At 41.5% G+C, this 27044-nt stretch overlaps 1 protein-coding gene across 2 annotated transcripts in view; it reads left to right on the top strand.

Annotated features, from left to right (window-relative positions):
- Positions 1 to 1828: 1828 nt before the first annotated feature.
- The window catches only part of CDYL2 (chromodomain Y like 2), a 216186-nt gene continuing 190970 nt past the window's right edge, over positions 1829 to 27044 (top strand). Inside the window, exon 1 of one of the 2 annotated variants that reach the window (XM_030819233.1) lies at positions 1829 to 2010. In XM_030819233.1, the coding sequence (XP_030675093.1) occupies positions 1987 to 2010 (24 nt within the window). In that variant the 5' untranslated portion in view covers positions 1829 to 1986. Of the gene's footprint in view, positions 2011 to 2216; positions 2384 to 27044 lie in introns of those variants that run through there. The other variant, XM_030819238.1, reaches the window with a different exon arrangement.

Raw genomic sequence — 27044 nt, 5'->3', positions numbered from 1 at the left:
TGCTATAACAATTTCAACAGTTTCTAAGCCAAATATGCTTTCTGATTTATTAATTCCTTATCCTCACCATTTTTCCCTTCATCATTTTCATGTGGGATTTTAACTAGAAATTGGTATAAAATTTGTTATATTGGCATACTTCGAAAACCATTCACTGTGTACCTACTCTCTCTCAGGAGTAGTGGAAGATGCTTGCGATACAAAGATAAACAAGCCCCTACAGGAAGAACAAGAATGTTCCAGATGGATTCAATGTGGAAGGACAGTCTAGGCAGAGGGAACAGCAAATGCAAATCCATTTGTCCTGGAATGAGCCAGACATGCTCCAGGTTCCATGGAATTTTTTTTTGTTTGGATCAAAAAATTTGGTGACTTTTCAAAGTTTGGCAACCTCTGGATTAAACAATTTCTCGAGCCCCTCTGCCATCTCACTCTCCATGAGGGCAGTCCAGGTTGAGACTCAGATACAAATCACCTTTATTGAGTTCTGCTGGGATGGACAGGCCACTTCATGTATACATAGATCCTCTCCTTAATTCTATTTAAATCACTTAGGTGACTATCACCATCTCCCATCAAGGTTCAGTGACCTGCCCACAGCCTCCCAAGTAGAAAATGATCCAGGGAGCATGTGAGTTAATGACACATCACATCTGGAGCCAGGCAGGCATTTCATGGGTGGGGATGAAGATCTTCCCTCCAATTTCAGAAGTCTGACCTTGCAGGTTCTGAAGTAACTATATACACATATATTTATAAGGAGAACCCTTTAAGCAGAGGGGTGACCATTCATCCATGAGAGACGGCTTAGGAACCGGTTTGGGTTTTGGAGACCTTCTCTAGCTACTCCAGCTCCGCAGCCTGTCACACGCATAATGACCTTTTAGAAGAACAACTGAGTGCTCTATTACACTCCTCACTTGCGGATTCAAACTCTCTCTGGGCAGGGTCCCAGTTTTGCCTGTCCAGGGACACTGTGCACTTGGGTTGACTTTGGTAAATGTTTGAGTAAGGAATGAGTGAATAAATGCGGGGAGAGGGGTTGTTGAGGGAAGGCCACGCCTGGCTCTAAAGACTTTCCAGGGTTTATGGGGTGGCCACCCCTGTCCTGGATCCCCATGGTGCCTCTGGATGGGCCATTTCATCCCTCCTCCCTGTGGCCTCCACATCTTACAACCCAGCCTGGAGGGAGGGGCCGCGCAGCCCCGAGGGGCCAGGTCTCCCAGGCGGCGCCCACTCCCCTCCCGGGTGGAGGAGGGAGGTGGGGACCCCGGGCCGGCGGGGCTCGGCTGGGGCCCCTTCCCTGAGGTCTGCAGCCGCAGCCCTCTACCTGGCTCCCCGGCCGCCCCTTCGCGGCCCCAGATCGGGCACGCCCGGCGGGCACCTGGCCCGCCGCCCCCCGGGGACCCCGCCAGCTGCCCCCGAAGCCGGCCCGGGGTGGCGGGGCGGGCCCGAGCGCTCGTCGACTCCGGGACCGGTCCCCCGGGGCGCGGCCGGGCAGCAGCCCCCGCCTCCCCGCCCCGGGGGCCGGGCCGGGCTCCCGGGGGGCGGGGACTCGCCCAGTGGCAGCAGCGTCCGGGCCGGCGGCGGGCGCCGGGCGGCTTCCTGCAGGCGGCGCCGGGGCGAGCCGTTGCCGGCTGCAGCCACTGCCGCCAGGTCGCCGGGTCGTGGGGGCCGCGGCGCTCGGGCCGCGTCCGTGCCTCCCGGGCGCGCTGCGCGGCCGTCGCTGCTGCCCGCGCTCGTGCCGCCGCCGCCGCCGCCGCCGCCGCTGCCGGTTACGCCAGCCCCGCCGCCGCCCGCTCTGATTCTGCGCATAGGCAGCCCCCAAGCCTGTCATTCTGCAAAAACACAGTTTACTCAACACACCACACACACTCGCACACACACGCGCGCACACACACGCGCACACCGGCCCCCGCGCGCACACGCACGGAGGGCGCGAGCGAGCAGACGCGCACACCGGCGAGCCAAGTTCCGCAGCCTGGCATGGCTTCTGGGGACCTTTACGAGGTACGGGGACGCGGGGGCGCGGGCCGGCCCCAGCCCGCGGGCGGCGGCGGGCGGCGGCGGCGGGCGGCGGGGACCGGGCCGGGGCCGGGGCCGGGCGCGATCCGGAGTTGCCGAGCCCGCGGCGGCGGCGGCGGCGGCCGGAGGGTGGCGGGGGCCGGGCGCGCCTCCCGCCCGCCGCCCGCCGCCCGCCGCCTCCCGCGGCGCCCGCGCCCGCTCCCTCTTTCTCTTTCTCTCGCACACACACTCTCTTACTCCATCTACTTTGCGGCCTTGGAGGGGAAGGAGGAAGCCGGGCGGAGCCGGGGCGGGGGAGGTAGCGGTCCCGGGGAGGTGTTTCTCGCCCGACGAGCCGCCTCGAGTGCAGAAAGTACAGGTAAAAGTCGGCGCCGGACGTGCTGGGAATGCGGGGGGCCGCGCCGCGGCCGGTGGGGGTGTGGGGCTGGGGGTGCGCGGCCGGGCTGGGCCGGGGGCGCGGGGGAGGAGGGGGACGGGCGATCGGAGCGGAGCCTGGCCGGGGCGAGGCGGGGTCCCGGGGGGCTGCGAAGGGGGAGGTTGGGTGGGGGCTCGGGGGGACAACCGCCAAACCGCTCCCCGGGGTCCCCGGGCCACCTCCCTCACCCCCCACCTGCTGCCCCCGCACCAGCTGGGACGCCCTCCGGGCTCGGGCGTGGGGGCGGCCCTTGCGGGTGTCGTGCTCCCTGGGGGCGAAAGGGGGCGCTGCGGAGGGCCCTGAGTGGGAGGAGAACGTGGAAGTCTGAAGTGATGGGGACATAGGACACGGATGCGAGCCCAGCGCCCAGCACTCTCGTCACCCTCAGTGGATACCTGGCTCCAGGTCCTAATGAGTAGTGGCCAGCGTTGGATACTCTCATGTCTTCCCAAAAGTGGCGAAGGAAGACATTAGTCTGGCATCTTTCAAACAATGGAGGAACCTCTGGGGAGCAAGGGCTTAGGAACACAACTGTTCCTGCTTTGGGTTTTCCACAAGTGGACAACACAAGGAACAGCCAGCCAGCACTCCCCAGAGGGAATGGCCTCAGAGGTGTTGGCCGCCAAGACCAGGTTCAGGATAAAGAAGTTAAGAGACCAGCCATCTTCAACCAGAGAGCCTGCTGGGCCTCCGAGAAACCAGCCGCATGGGTTAGCCTGGACCTGCACTTCCCTGAACATAAATTGGTTAACGCGATCTGGTTCTCAAGGCTTTGGGCTCCATTGAGATAAGCACCCAGAAGGGGTAGAATTAGCCTTTTGCATAAGACATTGTAGGATGATCCACCCACCACAGACTGCAGGGTTGATTCATAAGAAGCTCTTTCCTCTAGGCCCTCGTGGGCAGTTGAAGCTTTTTCAGGTGGTGGGTTTGCTGACTGGTGTTAGAGAAGAAGAATGGAGAAAGGAACACAGGTCTCCTGTGTGACCATGGTCTCGTGAATGATTCTGGAGTTGGTGAGGCCCAGGCCTGGACTGCCGGCCAGCAGGTTCAGGTGGAGTGGGTGGGAGACCTTGGAGCTCTTTGAAAGAATGGTGTACGTTGCCCTCTTCACTACCCTGTGGCCTTCCTCATCTTTATGCTAAGAGACAAGGTGAAGTTGGATAGAGATCTTGTGAAGAACTTCGGCAAATGTGGCCAATGGATCACCCAAGCGCCTTGGTCTGTTTCAAGATGGTGGAAAAATTTCTGAAATTGAAAATTGAAGCACAGTAAAATAGAAGGTTTGATTGAGTTTCCTGAAGTGTAACCAGTACTATGGGGACATTGGCTAAAAGTAGATATTGTTTAGGGGTGAAACTGATGTGGTTGGAATCGTGGTTTTCTACGAATTGAGGTTGAGTCAGCTTAGAGTTGTTGACCTTGCCTGAGCGAAGAGTTGTGTCTTCAAGGTATTAAGAGGATATACCAGGAGCCATCAGTATTTCCCCATTTAAAGTTTAGAACTTGTGAACCTTCTGGGGATAATTTCTTGTTTAATGTTCATCTGCAACTGCCCTCCTTAACGCTGGTAATTGTCGTTGCCAGATGAGTCTGTTAAGAGGAGAGTTTTCATGGTGGCCCTGGAACTATCTCAGTATCTCAAGAGTTTTTATAGAATTTCGATAAGGAGGACAATAATAATAATTACTTCTGTGATAGTAGGTAATTGTACTAGATGGAAAATGGCTTTCCCATGGCTGATTATTTGCATAGTCATTACTAAAAGGGCTAAATTGCATTACGAGAATATAACCAATGTCAACATTTTTATAGCCTGTGTCTACATTACATAACATATACTGAGAAATTTAATTTATTGTTCAAATTTAGCTTTAAGAACAATTAAGAAGTGCTAAGTGTACATTAGCATATATATTTCTGACTGTAAAGTTGTTGTGTGGGTAAAGTAGCATATTGATTTAAGAAAAATATTGGAATATCCAGTGTATGTTGACTGGCCTTGAAAGGGAAAAAAGAAAACAGATTTCATTCTAAATTGTGAGACCTGTTTATTACTTTCATTAAATATTATACTAAAGTGTACATAAAATGGCTTCTCCCAGTCTCTACTCAAGAAACCACGTTTTTAGTGGGCTAAGAGTTCTTACGTTTGTAATTGATATATTTCACCTGTGTGTCTGCTGACATTATCTTTTAGCCTTTATGGTGAAGTGTGATTTGGATTGTAGAGATTCTTCACCTTTTCTTTGGCGTTTCAGACAATTAAATTGTAAAGAGTGAACCTTCATAAAGCAGTTTTTAGGAATAGGTCGTGATTTTTAAAGACACTAGAAAACGAAAACTTTGCTTATGTAATAGCACTCTTTAATCATAGTGAAGAAATAAGAAATCAAGCTCAGGTTCCAAAATCTTGGATCTTGATAGATAGTTCTGGTTTGTTTCTCCTGTAGTGGAGTTCTCATCATCGTCTGGTGCATTGTAGCCATCATTTATAGGAAGGTGATTTTAAATTTTGGGTTATGTCTTAGAGTCCGGTATCTGTCTGGATCCAAAGTGAAATTTCTTAGCCAGATGCCCTGGTCTATATTCTGCTAAACATAGGGGCCATGGACTGGCAGCCTGTGAGCCGCGTCTAGGCTGCCTACGCATTTTGCCTTGGCCCAATGATAGATAAGAAAAACGATTTGAACACTTTTAGATGGAGCATATGATCTCTAGCTTGTCCCTGTCCACTTGCTCCCTATTACCAGGCACCCATTGTCCTTAAATCATTCACTGGGCTCCAGTAGACTTTAGAGTTTGCAACCCGATTCTAGTCAATCTCTTGCTAAGATGTTTGGGTGTCAGGAAGAAATAATCAGTGGGATAGGCACTCAGTTTTCTTGTCTCTCTCTGGGTTTCTACCTGCTTGTACATTCAATTACTTGTTGACTGAATCAGTGAGCAGAAGACTGGTTTAAGTATATAAAGTACCTTGTGTGACCTTTGTTGTCCTTCTGTTGAGTGTTACCCTCTATTGTCTTTTTCTTTCCCAAGCTCATGGCCTGTTGGTGGTGGCAAAACCGTGTGTAGGGGTGGCTCAGTTCTCTCTCTGTAGGGAAGTGTCCACAACTATCCATTTTTTTTTGGATCTTTTCGGTTTGCCGTTGGTTGAATCCACAGATGTGGAACCCTTGGATATGGAGGGCTGACTCTATCTGCACCTGGCATTCTGCAAAATCACGCACCACTAAGAATAACAGAGTTTATGGGAAAAACAGGATTGAGGCAGGCCACTAAAGAGCTGTGGAACTTTTTCAGCAAGTTGTTCCAGCCTTTGTCGTCTCCACTTTGAGCTTTGCTTCCCTGTTGTCTCTGTGGATTGCACAGGGCATTTGCTTCTAGGAGAGACGACTTTATTGAAATTAAGTCTGATCCAGGGTGTAGCCATCTTCGTTTATCTGTATAAGAAGAAATGTTTTCATAGCTGTTCTTGCAGTTTTGCCATGAGGTCAACATAGTGGAAAGCATAGTGGTTCTTGAAGCTAGTAAATCTGCCACTACTCATGTTAAAGAAAGGCACTTGAGTGCATTTCCAGCTTTGTTCTGGGCTCTTCACACATTGTTAAGTCTTTCTCTTTCCCTGTGAGGGTGCTTACCTTGATTGCTGCAAAGTATTAACAAGCTAGGAAAAATTGCATATGAACCAACACAGACATCATTCCTGTATTTACCAGTCACACCTGAGGTCATTCCTGTCAAAGAAATACGTATACTAGCAGAACTGATGGTCTGTGATACAACTTCTTGAATCTCTGTACCAGTATTCGAAGAGGCAGCTATCTTCAGAGAAAATGGTATCAGTTGGATTGGATTGATTCTTTGGCACATAGAAGACACCTGATGAATATGGAATGAGTATATGATTCTCCCACCTCTTGAAAGTTATTTTAAATTATTCCCTCTGGGCAGGCATCAGCTTATTTTCAAGTAGGCTTTTATGTCAGGTCATTCCTTAGTGCATGAGATAATTTCTTCAGGGGCTTAAGCTGCCCTAGTAAGGAGTTGATATGGCTCCTTGCAGCCTGGCCAATTGCTAAGAAGTGGTTCAGGCCTGGTGATTATTAAAGATCTTTGTATTGGAGGCATGCATTTAGATTACCAAGATTTGGATCCTTCTGTATCTCTCAGATGGTGAAAAGAAATATAGGTGTGGTTGAATTCATAGCACCATCATTCATTTGTTATTTCATATTTATAGACCACCAAATATATGTGAGGCACTTGGGGAACAATGATGATCACGTCCTCCAGGAGCCCAGTGGGAGATACAGTTAAGAAAACAAGTATTTTACAGTACAGTGGGGAAGTGTTAATAGGGATGATGGTGTTCTCTAGGAGGATGTTGTCGGGGGTGGGATATGTGACCATGATCAGAGTTGCTTGAGAATATTATCTTTTCTGTTTCTGAAAGCATCTCTAAAAAATAAAAGCAAAAAAGAAATACTATAATATCTAAGAGAACTATTTTTATATATTTAGCATGTAATTGATGTTCAGTAAATACTAATGTGATATCTGAGTTAATTAAAATGTTAGCTTTTGGGGGTAGTTGCAAAAGTAGGACTGGGTTTGTTTTCTGCACGTTTATGTCATTTAAAAAACCAAATCGAGATACTGGGTACATGTTCTTTGTAACCTATTTTATTTTCACTGAAATATATATGTAGATAATGTAGATAAGCATTTTCTCAAATGCTAAAATATTATTTTGCGTTATGAGTTTTAAATGACAGGTTAATTTTCCCTTGAATGCACCATGTTTTCCATAACCAATCCCCTGTTATCGGACATCTAGATAGTTTCCATTTGTAAACCGTTATAAATATTGATGTTATAAACATCCATAAACACAATTATGTATTTGTATGCATATCTTACTAGTTTCTTCAGCATGAATTCTGAGAAGTGAAATTGCTGTATAAAGTTGACCGTTGGATAGTACTTGGATTAGGGGCACTGATCCCCTTTGATGTTGAAAATCCATGTATAACTTTTGACTTCCCAGAAACTTATCTACTAAAAGCCTACTGTTGACTGGAAGTCTTACTGATAACATAAACCATTGATGAACATATATTTGTATGTTTTATGTAGTATATACTCTATTCTTACAATAAAGTAAGCTAAAGTGGAGAAAATTTTATTAAGAAACATCATAAGGAATAGAAAATATATTTTCTGTTCATTAAGTGAAGTAGATAATCATAAAGGTCATCATCTTCATTGCATTCCCGTTGTGTAGACTGAGGAGGAGGAGGAGGAAGGGGAGGGGATGTCCTCGTGGTCTCAGGGATAGCAGAAGCAGAAGGAAATCTGCCTATAAATGACCTACACAGGCCGGGCACGGTGGCTCATGCCTGTAATCCCAGCGCTGTGGGAGGCCAAGGCAGGTGGATAGCTTGAGCCCAGGAATTCTAGAACAGCCTGGGTAACATGGAAAAACCCCGTCTGTACTAAAAAAATACCACAAATTAGCTTGGCATGGTGATATGTGTTTGTAGTTCCAGCTACTCAGGAGGCTGAGGTTGGGGGATTGCTTGAGTCTGGAAGGCAGAGGTGGCAGTTAGCTGAGATCACACCGCTGCACTCCAGCCTGGGTGACAGAGTGAGGCTCTGTCTCAAAAACAAAAAACAAAAAAACAAACAAACAAAAAACAAAAAAAGCAAAACAAAAAAACCCCTGCACAATTCAAGCTCTTTTGTTCAAGGGTCAACTGTAGTTTGATGAATGGTAACGTTTTTAATGCTGTTGATATATATTCCCAGATTGTCCTTCAAAGTTAACAGTGGATTAGATAAGAGGAAGAATAGAAGTAGGGCAGCCAGTTAATACGCTGTTTCAGTAATTGAAACAAGATGACGGTGGCTTGAACTAAGGGAGTGGTAATGGCGATGGAGAGGAATGGATGCAGTTGAAAGGTTGAAAAAGAATCAACATTTGGTATATCAGTCAAGCTTATGTTTGGTGGCATATAATAGAAAATGTACAATAACAGTGGTTTAAAACAGGTTTATTTTACATGAAATAAAGTTTGGAGTTAGGCAGTAACAGGGTTGATTAATATGATACGCTCTGTGGCATTCTGAGAGTACCAGGTATACTGGAAAAAAAATGGTAAGGATAGAAGGGTGAAAGTTGAGTATTCTGTCCATAAACAGCTGTTTGGAAGTTCCATACAATCCTGCTTTCTTCCATTGGCCTGAAGATAGTTATGTGGTCACAGGTAGCTGAAAATGTAATTTTCAGCTGTAGTTTCCCCTCCCCTCCTGAAATAAAACTTGATTGATGGTCTGTAGGGATTGAGGGAAAGACAGGACTTAAGGTAGAATTTCCAGGCTTCCATTCTAGTCCATTAGGTGGATGGTGAAGCCAGGGATGAGCACTGGTTGAAGGGAGTGGAGGCAGTGGAAAGGACAGTGAGTTTGGAGTGTTTGTTGAACATCCAGGTACAGATGTCCACAGCAGCAAGTTCTGTGGGCCTGAAGCTCAGGAGCACTATTTGACATGGCGATAGGGATTGGGAATAATTAGTATATAGATTGTAATTAAAGCCAAAAAAAAAACAGTGTGTAAACATGAGGAGGGGTCTTGTGATGGAGAAAGTGGACATTTTAGAGATGGAAGATGAGAAATAAGATCAGATGTATGAGGGGTAGCAAGAGAGGTAGAAAAAAAAGTGGTGTTGCTGGTATGGAAGGCAATGGAAGATTGCATTTTAAGAAAGAGGGGATGGTTAATAGTGTCCTTTGGAGTTAATAACCAGTGAGTCATTGGTAACCTTGGGGTGCATCTTTTCCATAGAGTGTGTTGCAATCAAGTCAGGGATGGCTTGACTGCAGTGTGATGAGGAGTCTAGGAGTTTGGGTCTTTTGGATTTAGAGACATCGTGTATGGGCAACTCTTCTAAGAGTCTTGGGCGTGATAGTGAAAAGAAAGTGAATGCGATATCCAGGGTGAAGTGGGAGAATGGATTAGTCATCTCCACTTTTCTATTTCTATACACTCTCTGCCCCTTTGGATGACTTGTATAACAAAAGATTGTGGTGTAGACTTTGGATTATTGGATCTACATGTTTAGAAGAGGTGATTTTCCATAAGCCCTGCTGACCTATAACAGATGTGTTTCATGTCTTCAGTAATTTTAATTGGAGAAAAAAGTAGAACATATATAATGTAGTCATACAAAAATTTTGTTCATTAAGAATTTGTTGCAGCAGCATTCAGTGAGGAGGGCTAAGGTGGAAAGAAGATGATGGTGCTGTTGATAAGTCATGTGATGGTCAGTTTTATGTGTCAATTTGGCTGGCTCCAGTCTCCACTTATTCAGTCAAAATCTAGGTGTTGCCGTGAAGGTCTTTTGTAGATGTGATTACAGTTCATAATCAGTTGACTTAATAAGGGAGATTATCCTAAATAATCTTCATGGGCCTGACTCAATCAGTTGAAAGGCCTCAAAACTAGAACTGAGGCTTCCCTGAAGAGCTAGAAATTCCAGATGTGGACAGCAGCTTTAGCCTGTGCCCAAGTATTCCCACTTTCTCTTCCTGATGACCTAGCCTATGGATTTTGGACTTGACTAGCGAGCCCCACAACTATGTAAGATAATTCCTTGCACTAAATCTCTTAATTTATATATTCTAGTGATTCTGCTTCTCTGGTTGAATCCTGACTGATGCAGTTAGCGTTCTTGTCCACGGCTCCATCATTTGGTAATAGTGTATGGCTAGACAAAGCTTTTAATCTTTTGAACTTCTGCTATAAAATGAGATCTCTTCTATTTTTGAAAACTCTTCTTCTGATTCAGTCTATTACTTCTTCAAATAAATGCCTTGATTTCAGAAGCCCCCATCATCTCGCACATGTATGCATGTGTAATGAGGGGCAGGCGTAGAGCCCTGGGTCTTAAACTAGAACTGGTAACTCCAAGAACTCAACCAGGCCTGGGTGTTCTGTCACACTGGAGTGCTCAGGATGGCAGGCATGGTGGTGCTGGACCTTGAGGAGAGGCCTATCCTGGGCCTGAAATTTATCCTTGTCTGGAGTCAGCCCCTGGCTCTGGTAGGTTGGTGAATGGTGGGGGTTGTGGGGTAGCACTTCTTGGTCCTGATCCACCCCTTCTTGTCCCTTCCCTCAGTTCATTGTCACGCTTCTATGTTGCCCAGTTAGCCTTAGCCAGTGAGTAGAAGCTGCTACCTCCAAAGGTCACACCGCTCCAGTGAGAGGCCCATTCATTGACCAGGTCTTTAAAAAGCAATGGGTTCCTGAGAAGCCTTGCAGGGCCGTTTGTTTATTTTATGTCCCAGTTTCTCTTATAAAGGCCACCGCTGCCAAATTATTCCCACTTGACTCCAGTCATTCTATCTCTCCCAGAATTTTCATGTTGTCAATCACCACATTGATTTATAAGTGACTTACAGAAGTTTCAGCATGGAGACTTTAGGGATATGTTTGTGGGACTGGGACGCTGGGCCACACACTGCCATACCACGAATTCCCCTACTGAGAGGCCACTGCCCTCCCCTCAAATTCTTGATCAGGGAACTTTTCTCCTTGATTTTCATTACCTTGTCTTCTAGTCCAGTGTTCTTAAAATTATGTCCTAAGGGGGCTAACAAGCCATGGGAACTTATACAAATGCCGGATTTGAATTTTATTTGAAGGTAGTCATTTGTTTAATAATCCATCAGTCAAATTTTTATTGTATCTCAGCTATGGACCTAGAACTATGGTGGTACTAGAGCTGCAGCCATGAATGCCTTTAAAACTATCACTGAGGCTGGATGCAGTGGTTCACGCCTATACTCCCAGCACTTTGGGAGGCCAAGATGGGCGGATCACCTGAGGTCGGGAGTTCGAGACCAGCGTCACCAACATGGAGAAACTCTGCGTCTACTAAAAATACAAAAGTAGCCGGTTGTGGTGGCACATGCCTGTGATCCCAGCTGCTCAGGAGGCTGAGGCAGGAGAACCGCTTGAACCTGGGAGGTGGAGGTTGCAGTGAGTCGAGATCATGCCATTGCACTCCAGCCTGGGCAACAGTAGTGGAACTCTGTCTCCAAAAAAAAAAAAAAAAAAAATCACTGCGAATGTAATAATTAAAAAACTCAACAATCGTGTATGGTTTAGTATACCATATTTTTAACACATTGAAGTTTTCCATATTTTAAAAAGTGCAGCCAGGTCATTTCTTTTTTTGGTGAGCATACCTCAGAATATGGCTTTTTCTGCTATTTTTGACATATATTGGAACTTCTGGTAAATGCACTATTTCAGCAACAGTGGTTCTTCAGTGTTCTTAGAAAAACTCAGGCCTATCCATGTCTCCTCACATAAAATTAAATCAGCAAATACACTTATAAGCACAGTCACCCCAGTCAAATACCACTTGAGGTTGAGGAGGCGGTGGCTAGTGAATGTTCTAGACATGGTGTAATAATCAGTATGTGATAACAGTGGAATGTGTAACACTTTGTATCATTATATTGTATAAAAGGTAGTGTTGGGGTTTATTGAGAAGACCGGGTCCTTCTTCTCTGACTCAAATTTGAGAGAAGGAATGGGGACAATATTGTGTGTTAGAGGTTTTTCTCCATGAAACAGACATTTCCTTCTCTGATTTCAAACTCAGGATCAATTAGAATGAAGAATATCCTGAGATTGCAAGACAAGATGGTCAAACCAAACCTGATACCAGTTATAATTACATTCATAGCAAATCAAAGATTGTGTTTTTATTTCCAAACAACCAAATGCAGAAAGAAATTGACTGCCGAGACTGTTACAGGAAGGCAGCTTACATCTTTGGGCCTCATTAAAAAATTTTGCTATTAGTGAAAACAGGCTTTATTATTCTCGGAAGTTAATGTCGTGATAAGAAAGTATCATAAGCTAAACTTACAAAAGACATCTACACTGAGAAATTATTGTATGTATCAGTTTTTATGTGTTAGGGATCCTGGAAACATATTGTTAGGGAAATGGTTCTATTGCTGAGCTCCACCGTGTTCTGCTAGACCCTAAGCTCGGTGAGGGCAGGGACCATGTCTGTATTATCCAAGGCTGTATTCCAAGCTTGTGGCACTTTGCTGGACTTGTAGCTTTTCAGTAAATATTCATTGAATGAATGGTTGAAAATGTTTGAAACGTGTGCTTCCAGGCCACCTTAGCCTTCCTGCAGTGAACTTCATTGAGTGCTTCCTGTATGGCATTAGTCCCTCTGTTTTCTAAGAACATTCTTTCAGATTGTCCTTGAAATTCAGGTTTCCATTTTGCCTTCCACTAGACCTTGTATAGATTTATTAGGTAACAAAAGTGCCTTAAAGCAATTGAAATATTTAAACCATTGTCCCTCATCATGGGTGAGGACTGGATTGAGAGTGGACATTCTCTGTTAAGGTGTGCATGTGATAGAGGCCCTTTCGCAGTGAGCACGCACAAAGACCGCCCTGTGGTTTGCACTTGCTTCTGCCATTTGCACCTTTGCCTTTCCACTCTAGCCCTAGTTTGATATATACTATCCGTTTTAGATTGGGTTGCCTGGACAAGTACTCTGGAATGGAGAACTGTATCCAGAGGGTTTACTGAAAAGTGCTGTTGGGAGACACACTTGTAAGGAAAGGTGGAAAGCAGGCTAGGACAGATGGCGAAGCTGCTCTGCAATGAGGTTACAACTAAGATCTCAGCTGATCCTCTGGGCAGCTCTGGAGCTGTAATGGCCCTTTAGCAATGTCCCATATTGAGGCAAGGGAACTGGGCCCTTATATCCCAGCATCAACCAGTCATTGCTGGTAGGCTCTTCCATGGGAAGGGGTATAGACTTGGGCAGGGCAGTTACCTGTGGCAGAGGGCAGTTCCCTTTGAGGGACACATCTGTGAGCTTTTAGCAGCACAGCAGCAATATTCCTAGCAGCTGTGGGGATGGGCACATTCACCGTGAAAAGGAGACCTGGATGGAGTATCACATTATCCATGACACCATCCCTTCTTCCCCTTTACTGATGGGTGAGTCTCTCTACTCTGGATCCCCCAGAACACAGTCCTGTCACCTTGGTTGTACTTTCGGTTGTTAGTGCTTCCCTTGAAAACCTCACTTGTCATTTGCAGCTTCTTGTGGCAGCCTGGGTGTGAGAACTGATAGACTGGCCGTGTGTTAGGAGCATGCTTATGGTTCCTTTGACTCCCCATGCAACACACAGCACAGGATCACGTATAGGTAAATATTTCAGAGGCTGTCACTTCTTTTGGGTCGCCACCTCTTGTTCTTGAAATATTTTCCTAGAATGGCCCTCCACTTCTCAGTTGCCTTTGTGTCCTCATCTCCTGCTGCCTGTTCCTTAAACATTACAGTTTCTCATGGTTTTGTCCCAGGGTTCTTCTGTTCTTTCATTGTACTATAGTGATTGTATGGATGATTGCCAAGTCTTGGACATTTGCCTGGATTTTTCTCCGAGCTCTGGAACTATCTATCTAACTTCACATGGCCTCTTTAAACTCAAAATATCAAAAGTTGAAGTTAGGATCTTCCTTCTGGATTCCTAGCCTCAGTAGCACCCCCATCCAAATGTTCCCAAGGTGGAAGTGCAGCCTCCTTTGTTTTGCCCAGACGCCATGTGTGTTCTATTGAATCAGCATCTTGCATATTTCTTGACTCCATCGTTTTTCCTTAATACTCACTCTCACCACTTTAATTCAGGAGAAAACTCCCATTGTTTGGGTCGTTCTAGTACCTCCCAGCTGATATTTCTGCATCTAGCCCTTCCTACTCCCATTTTTCGCTGGACTGTACTCACGAGTCTTTCAACAATGTCCGTTTTATTATGTTTCTTTCCTAATTAAATGCCTTTAAGTGATATATAAGCTTTTTGTGGCTTGACTCCTTCTCACCTCCTCCAATTTCTCTGTTTACAGCATGTATTCAGTCCAGATAAATCTATTTTCAGTTCCTTGAATGTTCCGTGCTCTCTCCTTTAATCATATCCTTCCAAATGACTGGGACACTCTCCGTTACCAATCCTTGTCATATTTTTGCTTGTTTAATTCATACTCACTTCAGATCTCAGCTCATGTGTTATTCTTGGCAAGCTTCCTCAGCTTATCAGGAGATTTTCACCCTTTCTTTGGGCTCCTATAGAACCCTTTTCTTCTCTCGTTATAGCACTCAGCTGAATATGTAGTATCTTATTTTCTATATCTCCCACTTACATTGTAAGCTTTGTGAGGGTAGTGATCCTGTCTGTCTTGTTTCATCTGTAGCACCTAGCACAGTGCAAGACTCAAAAACCAATCTGTTTAATGAAAGAATTAATATATTCAATCTTTCATTTATATGAAAGTTGGAATAGTCTCAGATATCTCTATAGTCTCTTTGGTCTGATGCTTAAAGGCATTTTCAATCTTTCACTTTTCCTTAATTCTTGAATGTATTTCTTATGTCTTTATGGATCAAATAATGGGACATTGTTTTCCTATAAGCCAAACTCACCGAAAGCATCCAGCTTTGTGTTATCAATAAATGTAATCTTGTTTTGAGAGGACTGCTGAATCTTGGAATTGGCAGAACTCTCGGATGTTGGATGAGAGTTTTGAAGTCCTCTGTTTAGTCTTTCACTGAGATCTCTAACAGGTGATCAAAAGTGAGGGCCTCATTTACTCTGTTGAAGGAGACAAATGCTTGAGATGCTAAAACTGGTGATTTGCCTTCAATGAAATCTAAATGTGTTGGACATGAGACAGAGACTCTATCTTCCTGGACTATTCTGGAGAGTCTCCTTGAAAATCTTGACGTCATTATCGCTTTCTTATGCAAGATTTAGCAGAGGACGGCAGGGAGGCTCAGCACAGCCTTGAGTCTTGTTTATCTCTCTTAGTGATCAAGAGTGGGGCCGAGACCTACCCCCACTGACTGACTGATATTATGGGGAGCACCTTATATCTAAACTTTTCCTGGAAATCGAAACTCATCTGTGAACTGTTGGAAGTCAGATCAAGTAATAGAATCCAAAGCACCTGTAACTTTAAGAAGGAAGGATAAAATTTGAATGTCTTGATATTTACATTGCTAATTTGCTTGTCTGTATTGCCACCTGAAACCACATTCATTTTGAGGAATATGGTATATATGAGAGCTTTGAAGCAGACTTTGGTGAGATCTTGTATTTAATATAAAGAGGAAGGGAGCCACACAATAGCTGCCTTTAGGATGCAAAAATATATCGACTTTCTTCAAAATGTAAACCCTTTTTTTCTCTTAGTTGCTGTATATTTTAGTGTTGTGTAGACAAAGGTTGTTTTTGCACCTTGATTATCACACATGGCAGAGATGGCAAAGTCTTTGCTGTCTTAGGTATTTCTTTATTTTATTACCACCCCCTCGGGACTTGTGTAGCCACATCTGTGGTATTGGCTTTTGGGAAGCTGGTGTAAGTCCTGTTAGCTTATTGACTTAATGAATTGCTGTGTAATCTCTTGGAGTAACCTCATCTCTGATCCTAGGTGTTGCATAAAAAGGTTGTTGAAGTGATACTTCTTATTTTTCTTGAATATGCTTCAAAATAATTGTAAAAAACAGTTATAATAGCGTTTGCTATTATTTTATTTTATTTTAGATTTTGGGGTACATGTGCTAGTTGGCTACATAAGTATTACATGTATATTGGTGGGGGCTGGGTTTCTAGTCTACCCATCATATTGTACCCAATAGGTAATTTTTCAACCCTTACCCCCCTCACATCTTCTTCCCTTTTGGAGTCCCCAGTGTCTGTTTTCACCACCTTTATGTCTGCGTGTACCTTTTGTTTATCTCTCATTTACAAGTGAGAACATATAGCATTTGATTTTCTGCTTCTGTATTAGTTGATTTAGGATAATGACCTTCAGCTCTATCCATGTTTCTGCAAAAGATATGTTTCATTCTTTTTTTTAATGGGTACATGATATTCCATGGACATTTTCTTTATCCAGTCAACAACTGGTAGACACTTAAATTGGTTTCATGACTTTGCTCTTGTAATAGTGCAGTGATGAACATAGTAGTGCAGTTGTCTTTTTTTTTTTTTTTTTTTTTTTTTTGATGGAATCTCGCTCTGTTGCCCAGGCTGGAGTGCAATGGCGTGATCTTGGCTCACTGCAACCTTAGCCTCCCAGGTTCAAATGATTCTTCTGCCTCAGCCTCCCAAGTAGCTGGGATTACAGGTGCCCACCACCATGCCCAGCTAATTTTTGTATTTTTAGTAGAGACGGGGTTTCACCATGTTGGCCAGGCTGGTCTTGAACTCCTGACCTTGTGATCCACCCACCTCGGCCTCCCAAAGTGCTGGGATTACAGGCGTGAGTCACCGAGCCTGGCCCCGCAGGTGTCTTTTTAATGTAATGATTTATTTTCCTTTGGGTAGATACCCAGTAATGGGATTGCTGGGTTGAACAGTAGTTCTATTTTTACCTGTTTGAGATATCTCTATACTGTTTTCCATAGAGGTTGAACTAATTTACATTCCCACCAATATTGTACGAGTGTTCCCTTTTCTCCACAACCAAGCCGGCATCTGTTGTTTTTTTCTGACTTTTTAATAAAAGCCATTCTAACTGGTGTAAGATGATACCTCACTGTGATTTTAATTTGAATTCTCTGATGATTAGTGATGTTGAGCATTTTTTAACATATTTTTTTGGCCACTTGTATGTCTTCTTTTGAGAGATATCTGGTCATGTCCTTTGCCCAGTTTTTAATGGTTGAAAACAAACAAAACAGTCATAGTTGTTTGTTTCTTTTTCTTGTTGAGTTGAGTTCTTTGTAGATTCTGGGTATTAGTCCTTTGATGGGGGCATAGTAAAAACAGTAATAATAGCATTTAATATGTGCCAGACACTATGGTAAATTCTCCACTTGTATGTTATCATCTAATCCTTTCTATGAGATGGGTACTAGAATTATCTCCATTTTATGATTCATGAATTAATTCGCAGCCACCCGACAGTTGAACCAACATTTAAGCCAGTCATCCTAGGTGCCTCTAATCATCTCTTGATATATTATAAAATGCCTATGCTTTTCCTTCTAAATTCTGTCCTTTTGTTGGTAGATGACACTTCTATCATAGAACTGTCTTGCACCTGTGCTTTCCACAGAATCCCAGGTATAGGTCAATGAGTGTTATACTAAGAACAAGAAAAGGAAAAAGAAAATCTTCCTGATTTTCCATGCTTATGGCATAAAAACAGGTGTCTGTTGTCTTGTTCAAGGGAGGGATTGCACAGGGCAGCTTTGGTGTTGGTATGTAAAGGAGTTCTTGTGAATGAGTTAATCAGGATGGGAAAGCATCTCTTTTGAGTCTGAATGGATGTTTGTCAATACTACTTTAAGCCATGCTGACTCACAAAAAGTGATGACTCTGCACATCTTAGTAATTGTGATGGTGGAAACCATTTAGGTCTTGGTCTTCTTCGTGTTGGTTGGCTTTTAATCAACTTTAGCAGTGAGAAGACTCTGATTTTGAGAGCAGTTGGTAACATTTCTTGGTCAGTCTAATTTTGTCCTTTTAGCATATTTATGAGCGTCAGTGCATTTTTTTCATGTGCTTTTTTTTCCTTTTTCTTTCATTTGGCATGGTGCTTGCATTCCTGCACGGTTGGAATTGGCAGGATAATGTTTCTGAAACTTTTCCTTTACTGCCATGTACTGTACTTAAGTTTTGTACCTGGTGGACTGTGATGCCTTGGTTATTTGGGTTTGTGCTCAGGATGCCTAGACTTCCCATGGGTAAGGCAGATAATCCCAGATTCTAGCAAATATGCCTGCATGCTTGGCATTAAAAAATATTACCAGAGCATGCACATTACTAATCTTTACTAAAATTAAGATAATATGTTCAGTTAAGTAAAACCATTTACTTCAATATGTAAAGAAATACAAAGGACTAGAAAGAGATATATAAAATTATTTTTCATCACCTGATGACAAGCAGTAAAACACTGATGGTAATTTACCATGATAGTTTCCTGTGAGAAACTCAACTGGAATAGAGAGGAAAACTGAGATATGAGATAATGCACACACACATACACACAGAGAGAGAGAGGAGAGAGAGGAGAGAGAGAATGAACATATTTTATATCTGTCCTAGGTGTTTCACCTTGAATTTTCTAGGTGACCAGACACTTCTGTTGATTTTAACCAAGAGAGTTCAGAATGTGTTAGATGCTGTCAAGTCTAATTTCTCACCCAGTGTATGTATCCTTATGATCACCCAGTACCTCCTAGGAAACTTCCTAAGGAAGGGAGTGCTTTGCTTTGAAGGGCAGTCTCTTCCATTCTGGCATGGAAGTACTGGCTGTTGGAAGTGCTCTGGTATAAATTGAACCAAAGTCTGCCTTCTTGTGTAGTTTCTACCTGAGGAACAATGAATTCAGTCCCCAAGACCTCTCAGTTCCATTTCCTGGCTGGCTTCATTTCCCCTGCTGCCGTTCTAGTTCAAGGCACTCATTTCTTTCTTCTGGAAGAAACAATAATCTCTTAACTAGACTCCCAGCATTTCCTCTTTGTCATCTATTCCTGCAATGTATTTAAAGTGACTGTTTGGAAAGGTAGTTCTGAGCATGTCACTTTCTTCTTCTTCTTCTTCTTTTTTTTTAAATTGTACTTTAGGTTCTGGGTTATATGTGCAGAATATGCAGTTTTGTTACATGGGTATACACGTGCCATGATGGTTTGCTGCACCCATCAACCCGTCACGTACATTAGGTATTTTTCCTAATGTTATCCCTCCCCTAGCCCCCCACCCCCCACAGGCCCTAGTGTGTGATGTTCCCCTCCCTGTGTCCGTGTGTTCTTACTGTTCAACTCCCACTTCTGAGTGAGAACATGCGGTGTTTGGTTTTCTGATCTTGTGATAGTTTGCTGAGAATGATGGTTTCCAGCTGCATCCATGTCCCTACAAGGGACATGAACTCATCCTTTTTTATGGCTGCATAGTATTCAATGGTGTATATGTGCCACATTTTCTTAATCCAGTCTATCATTGATGGACATTTGGGTTGGTTCCAAGTCTTTGCTGTTGTAGAATGATTTATAATCCTTTGGGTATATGCCCAGTAATGGGATTGCTGGGTCAAATGGTATTTCTAGTTCTGGATCCTTGAGGAATTGCCACACTGTCTTCCACAATGGTTGGACTGATTTACACTCCCATCAACAGTGTAAAAGCATTCCTATTTTTCCACAACCTCTCCAGCATCTGTTGTTTCCTGACTTCTTAATGATCAACATTCTAACTGGTGTGAGATGTTATCTCATTGTGATTTTGATTTGCATTTCTCTAATAACCAGTGATGATTAGCATTTTTTCATATGTCTGTTGGCTGCATAAATGTCTTCTTTTGAGAAGTGTCTGTCTGTTCATAGCCTTTGCCCATTTTTTGATAAGGTTGTTTGCTTTTTTCTTGTAAATTGGTTTAAGTTCTTTGTAGATTCTGGATATTAGCCCTTTGTCAGATGGATAGATTGCAAAAATTTTCTCCCATTCTGTAGGTGGCCTGTTCACTCTGTTGATAGTTTCTTTTGCTGCACAGAAGCTCTTTAGTTTAATTAGATTCCATTTGTCCATCGTGGCTTTTATTGCCATTGCTTTTGGTGTTTTGGACATGAAGTCTTTGCCCATGCCTATGTCCTGAATGGTATTGCCCAGGTTTTCTTCTAGGATATAAATCCTAGGTCTTAAATTTAAGTCTTTGATCCATCTTGAGTTGATTTTTGAAAAAGGTGTAAAGAAGGGGTTCAGTTTCAGTTTTCTGCCTATGGTTAGCCAATTTTCCCAACACCATTTTTTAAATAGGGAATCTTTTCCCCATTGTTTGTGTGTGTCAGGTTTGTCAAAGATCAGCTGATGGTATGTGTGTGGTGTTATTTCTGAGGCCTATGTTCTGTTCCATTGGTCTATATCTCTGTTTTGTTGCCAGTACCGTGCTGTTTTGGTTACTGTAGCCTTGTAGTAAAGTTTGAAGTCAGGTAGCATGATGCCTCCAGCTTCGTTCTTCTTGCCCTGGATTGTCTTGGCTATGCAGGCTCTTTTTTTGTTCTATATGAAGTTTGAAGTGGTTTTTTCCAATTCTATAAAGAAAGTCAGTGGTAGCTTCTTGGGGATAGCATTGAATCTATAAATTACTTTGGGCAGTAAGGCCATTTTCGTGATACTGATTCTTCCTATCCATGGGCATGTAATGTTTTTCCATTTGTTTGTGTCCTCTCTTATTTCCTTGAGCAATGCTTTGTAGTTCTCTTTAAGGAGGTCCTTCATATCCCTTGTAAGTTGTATTCCTAGGTATTTTATTCTCTTAGTAGCAATTGTGAATGGGAGTTCAGTCTTGATTTGGCTCTCTGTTTGTCTGTTATTGGTGTATAGAAATGCTTGTGATTTTTGCACTCTGATTTTGTATCCTGAGACTTTGCTGAAGTTGCTTATCAGCTTAAGGAGATTTTGGACTGAGACGATGGGGTTTTTCTAAACATACAATCATGTCATCTGCAAACAGAAACCATTTTGGCTTCCCCTCTTCCTATTTGAATATGCTTTATGAGCATGTCCCTTTCTCCCAAAGTCTTCAGTAGCCTCCCATCACTCTTGGACAAAAGTCCTCTATACCAGTGATCTTGCCCTTGCCTACCTTTCCAGGCTTGGCTAACACCACTCCCCCTTTTCTTCCCCGTGTACCAAACTTACTGACTCTTTTTAGTTCATGCAACTATCCTTTGCTTCATGACCTTTACTCGTGCTGTCTCTTCTGGCCCTGCCTGGTTTCCTCTTACCCTTTTGAGCTCTAAAGTTTCACTAAGGATGCCTCCCTGACCCCTAGACCAGGATAGACCTCCTTGTGATGTATTCTTGGGGCAGCCCAGCTTCTCTCCAGCACTAATCATTGTAATCAGTCAACTGTTTCTGTACTATTTAAGGACTATATACTTGAAGACAGTGTCACATCTGTCTTGGTCACTGCTGTGTCCCCAGCACCTAGAGCATAAGAGGTGTTTGTGGAGGTCTTTCAAGTATTCCAGAAAGCTCTGGGCTACTAGAAATGCAGACCTTTTTCCTTCAGGTTAAGCATCACTATCTTTTTTTCCTGCTCTTATCCTGGTATGTTTCTTAACCATTTCCCCTCCTGGTTTTCTCTCATGGATGTTCTCTAAACAACTTAAGATCCCACTTTAAATGTGTTACTGAGAATAATTCTCGGTTCATCAGCAAAGTTCACTTCTCATAATTTGGACACTGTATTTTTAGTTAATTTAGTCTCATGAAAAACCAGAGCTTAAATTGCAGAATAAATATTTTTTAAAAATAACATGAATGAAAACAATAGTCTTAGAACTTCTGGATAATGGGTTAAAGTGGTACTCAGATGAACATTCATAACTTTAAACATGTCTATTAAAAACAAAGAAGAGTAAATTCAGCATTCATTTCAAGAAGTTAGAAAGAGAACAACAAAATGAAAGGAAACCATAAAGAAGGAATAACTTAAATGGAAGCAAAAATATTAAGAAAGTAGAAAAGAAAAATAGCAGGATAGGTGTATTAATGGTTGTATTAGAATTTTTTGATGTCAAAAGTACTTATATATATTTACTACTTTTTATTGTGGTAAAATATATTCAGTATAACATAGTATTTTCAATTTTAATCATTTTAAATGTACATTTCAATGGCATTTAGTACTTTCAAAATGTTGTCTAGTTCCAGAACATTTTCAATGTTCATTTTTTATGTGGCGGAAACCACATGCCTATTAAGTATCAGTTGCTATTTTCCCAGCCCCGGGCACTCATTCATCTGTTTTCTGTTTCTGTGGCTTTTGCCTATTTTGTATATTTCATAAAAATGGAATTGTATAACATATGGCCTTTTCTATTTGGCTTTTTAAAACAGCCTAATGTTTTTCAGTTTCAGCCATGTTGTAGCATGTAATCAGCCATGTTGTAGCATGTATTACATGTATGTAGCATGTAATCTGACTCATTAAATCAGAGTTCTAATATACTCCTTTTTATGGCTGAATAATATTTCATGGTATTTTGAATATACCACATGTTGTTTATGCATTCATCCATTGCTGGGCATAGGTTGTTTCCACTTTTCCATTATTGTGGATGTGCATATTGGCTTACCAGTATCTGTTTGAATCCTTGATTTCAGTTCTTTTGGCTGTGTAGGTAGGAGTGGTTGCTGAGTTACATGGTAATTCTATTTTTAACTTTTTGAGAAACTTTCCAAACCATTTTCCATTTTACATCCATAGCAGCAATGTATGAGGATTTTAGTTTGTGTGCTTGTCAACTCTTGTTATTGTCTGTTTTTTGATTATAGCCATCCTAGTAGTTGTGAAATGCTATCTCATTTAAGTTTTGATTGCATTTCCCTAAGTGACTAATGATGTTGAACACCTTTTGATGTGCTTCTTAGCCATCTGTATGTGTTCTTTGGAGAAATACTTTTTCAACTTCTTTGCCTAGTTTCAAATTGAGGTGTTTGTTTTTTTGTTGTTGAATTGTTGAGTTTCAGATACATGATTTGAAAATATTTTTTTCTCTCCTGTGGGTTGTCTTTTCACGCTCTTTTAACAATGTCCTTTGATGCATACAGATTGTAATTTTAAGGAATTCTACTGTATCTGTGTTTTCTTTTGTTGCCTTTGCTCTTGGTGTCATATTTAAGGCAGAACTTCCAGTACTGTGTTAAACAGAAGTGGAGAAAATGGTCATCATTGTCTTATTCCTGATTTTAGGTAAAAAGCTATCAGTCTTTTACCTGAATATGGTGTTAGCTGTGCATTTTCATAATTATCTTTTATGATGTTAAGAGAGTTTCATTTTATTCCTAGTTTTTCAAAATTTTATTTTTAGTCATAATAGGGTGTTGAATTTTTCAAATGCCTTTTCTCTGTCAGTTGAGATGATTGTGTGTTTTTTTCCATCATTCTACTCATGTGACATATTACATTTATTGATTTTCATGTTTCGAGCCACCCTTGCATTCCTGGGATAAATTTCTCTTGGTCATGGTGTGTGATCCTTTTAACATACTGCTGAATTTGGTTTCCTAGAATTTTGTTGAGAATTTTTTCCATCTATATTCTCAGGGATATTGGCCTGTAGTTTTTTTTTTTTTTTCTCCTTGTGTCTTTGGCTTTGGGATCAGGTTAGTGCTGGCCTGATAAAATGAGCTTGAAAGTATACCCTCCCTTTTAGCTTTTTAGAAGATTTTAAGAAGAATTGGTGCTCATTCTTTATATGTTTGGTAGAATTCATCAGTGAAGTCTTGGTCTTGGCCTTTTCTTCATTGGGGGGCTTTTGATTCAATCTCCTTACATGTTATAGGTCTATTCAGATTTTCTGTTCATTTTTGAGTCTGTTTTGCTAGTTTGTGTTTCCCATTTCATGTAGGTTATACAGTTTGTTGGTGTACAATTATTTATAGCATTTTAAAAAATTCTTTTTATTTCTGTAAAGCCTGTAGTAATTTCTCTTTTTTCATTTCTCATTGAGTCTTCTTCATTTTTCTTTAGTCAGTCTAGTGAAAGATTTATTAATTTTGTTGGTCTTTCCAAATAATAGACTTTGGTTTCTTTGATTTTGTCTGTTGTTTTTGTATTCTCTACTTTATCTATGCTAATCTTTATTATTTCCTTCTGTCTACAAGCTTTTGTTTTATTTGCTCTTTTTTTAATTTACTCAAGATGTGCAGTTAGGTTATTGATGTCTTTTTTTTTTCTTTTTTAATGCAGGCGTTTACAGCTGTAAATGTCCCCTGAGCACTGCTTTCACTGCATTTCATAAATATTGCAGTATTAGTCTGTTTTGTTTTCTTTTGTCTCAAGATGTTTTCTGAGTTACCTTGTGATTTTTTTCTTTGACGCATTGGTTGTTTTAATACAGTGCCATTTATTTTTTACATATTTGTGAGTTTTACAGTTTTCCTTCTATTATTAATTTCTAGTTTATCCCATGTTGGTCAGAAAAGATACTTTGTATGATTTCCTTTTTTTTTTCTCAAATTTTAAACAGTTTATTAAAGCCTGTCTTGTGGCCCAACTTGTACTCTATTTAGGAGAACATACCACGTGCACCTGAGAAGAATGTATGCTCTGCTGTTGTTGGGTGGGATGTTCTGTATGTATCTGTTAGGTCTAATAGGTTTACAGTGTTCTTCAAGTCATCTGTTTTCTTACTGTTCTGTCTATTTGTTCTGTCTATTGTTAAATATGGGATATTGAAGTCTCCAACCATTGTGGAATGGTCTGTCTGTCCCTCCTATTTTGTCAGTTTTTTGCTTCATATATTTTGGGGTCTCTGTTGTTAGGTGCACATATGTTTATAGTTGCTATATCTTCTTGATGGATTGAACAATATTAGTATTTAAAAAAATCGTTTTGTTATTTGGTTGGGTTATAGGAATCTTGAAGTCAGTTAGAACTTCTCAGACTTTTCATACAAACAGTTCGCAGTAACAGATGTAGGGCCTTTTCTAGCATGTTCTTTTCTGTGGTTTTCTGATGTGTATTGTGTAATGATTTATGTTAAATTTCACTCTGCTGCTTTTAGCCTATTGAAGTTATTTTGAAAAACTGTTTGGATCCTCTTTCCTTTTTATGGGGGCTTATTATTTCTGGGCTTTACCGTAGGTAACATAGAGAAGTGTTTTGGACAAAGTGAGTATCAGTCATGAAATGGGGTAAGTTAAGACATCACAAAGCTTGCTGTTCTTACTGAGATTCAGCCATTTTTCTTGAACAAATACCTCTTGATTGATTAACATCTACAGGTCAGAATAAGTTGATTCCAACACATTTTTTTTCCAGTTTTCTCATTGCATTCGTGGAGGAGAGAGAATTTTTGGAGATCCTTAGTCTGCTATTCTTACTGATGTTAGCCTTATGTTGTTGATAGTAGTATAGAATAGTATTTGAGCTGATGTGGACAATTTTGTCAAATGCTTTTAAGATATTGTGCATCTGGGCCAGGCGCAGTGGCTCATGCCTGTAATCCAGCACTTTGGGAGGCCAAGGCAGGTGGATCATGAGGTCAGGAGATCAAGACCATCCTGGCTAACACGGTGAAACCCCGTCTCTACTGAAAATACAAAAAAATTAGCCAGGCATGGTGGCGGGTGCCTGTAATCCCAGCTACTTGGGAGGCTGAGGCAGGAGAATGATGTGAACCTGGGAGGCGGAGCTTGCAGTGAGCCAAGATCGTGCCACTGCACTCCAGCCTGGGTGACAGAATGAGACTCTGTCTCCAAAAAAAAAAAAAAAAAGATATTGTGTATCTGTATCATTTTCCTTATGTACAGCCTTGCGTATCCTGTTATAGGAGGAAATGAGATTGGTGTGAAGGGCTTGCTTGTAGTAGTGCCATGTTGTTATTGATAAATCACTTCACATTATTGTATACACCCAAAATCTGACCTTTAAAAAACGCATTTTAGAATTTTTACGAAGAATTCACAGAAATCTTCTTAGAAGTTTGTAGAGTGGTAATATCAGAGTGCTTCTGTTCTGCATGCAAGCCTTATTTTTCATGATTAAAAAAATTCTGGTCACAGTTTTACAACTTTCTTTATAAGATTGTTTTCAGGTCCTTAGATTATATGAAGTTTGGGTCTGGAGGTTTGAAATCAGATACAGTCATAGGTGTTCATGTGTCATCTTCTCTACTATCTTAACTGATTTTCTTCCCTTCATTATATGCTTTCTTAATAAGTATATTTTAAAAACCAGATTATAAAGTAGATACATGTTCACTATCAAAAATTTTAAAAATATAGAAAATACAGAAAAGAAAACACATTTTACTCATAATTTGTTAATTTAGCAGTGTTCACCATTAACATTGATGTATATCCTTCTAGTCTGTCTTTACACTTACGTAAGGAGTCTCCAAATGTGTATATATTAACTACATATATACAATTATTGGTCATACAATTTTTCCAACTGTTTTTAACACTATAAGTATTTCCTTAATTTATTTAATAGTGTTCTATAACATAATTTTAATATGCTGTACCATCTATTTTATCACTTTGTTTTAGTATATCAGATCTTATACTTGGTTTGTTTTGAAATTTTCAGTATTTTAAACAGGGGTATAAGCTTTCTCTACAAATCTTTGTATATATTGCTGTTATTTTCTTATGATAAATTTCTAGATGTGGAAGGTCAATGAGTATGCCCTTGGTAAAGACTTTTGATAATACTGTCAAATTACTCTCCAGAAATGATGTGCTTGCCATCCAGGAAGGATATTGCTAGCAATAACAGACATGTTTATTTCATGAGGCTCTCAGCACTACTTGTATTATTGTTTAAAAAATGCAACTTGAGAGGTGTTTTTCATTTCTTACTGACATAGAAAGATTTTTAAAACCATTGATGGGTTTAATTCTCATCTGTCACATACATTAACAAAAATACTTATTTTTCATTTTGAATAGCTGTTCGTTTTGGCTATTGTGGATTTTTTAAAGGAGAGTAATTTAAACTTTTATGACAGATTAACGTATATTTTTGTGCTTC

This window comes from Nomascus leucogenys, chromosome 2 (assembly GCF_006542625.1).
Source record: "Nomascus leucogenys isolate Asia chromosome 2, Asia_NLE_v1, whole genome shotgun sequence".
Lineage (NCBI taxonomy): Eukaryota > Metazoa > Chordata > Mammalia > Primates > Hylobatidae > Nomascus > Nomascus leucogenys.
The sequence above is the reverse complement of the archived record's forward strand: the minus strand, read 5'-3'. Positions and strand labels throughout refer to the sequence as shown.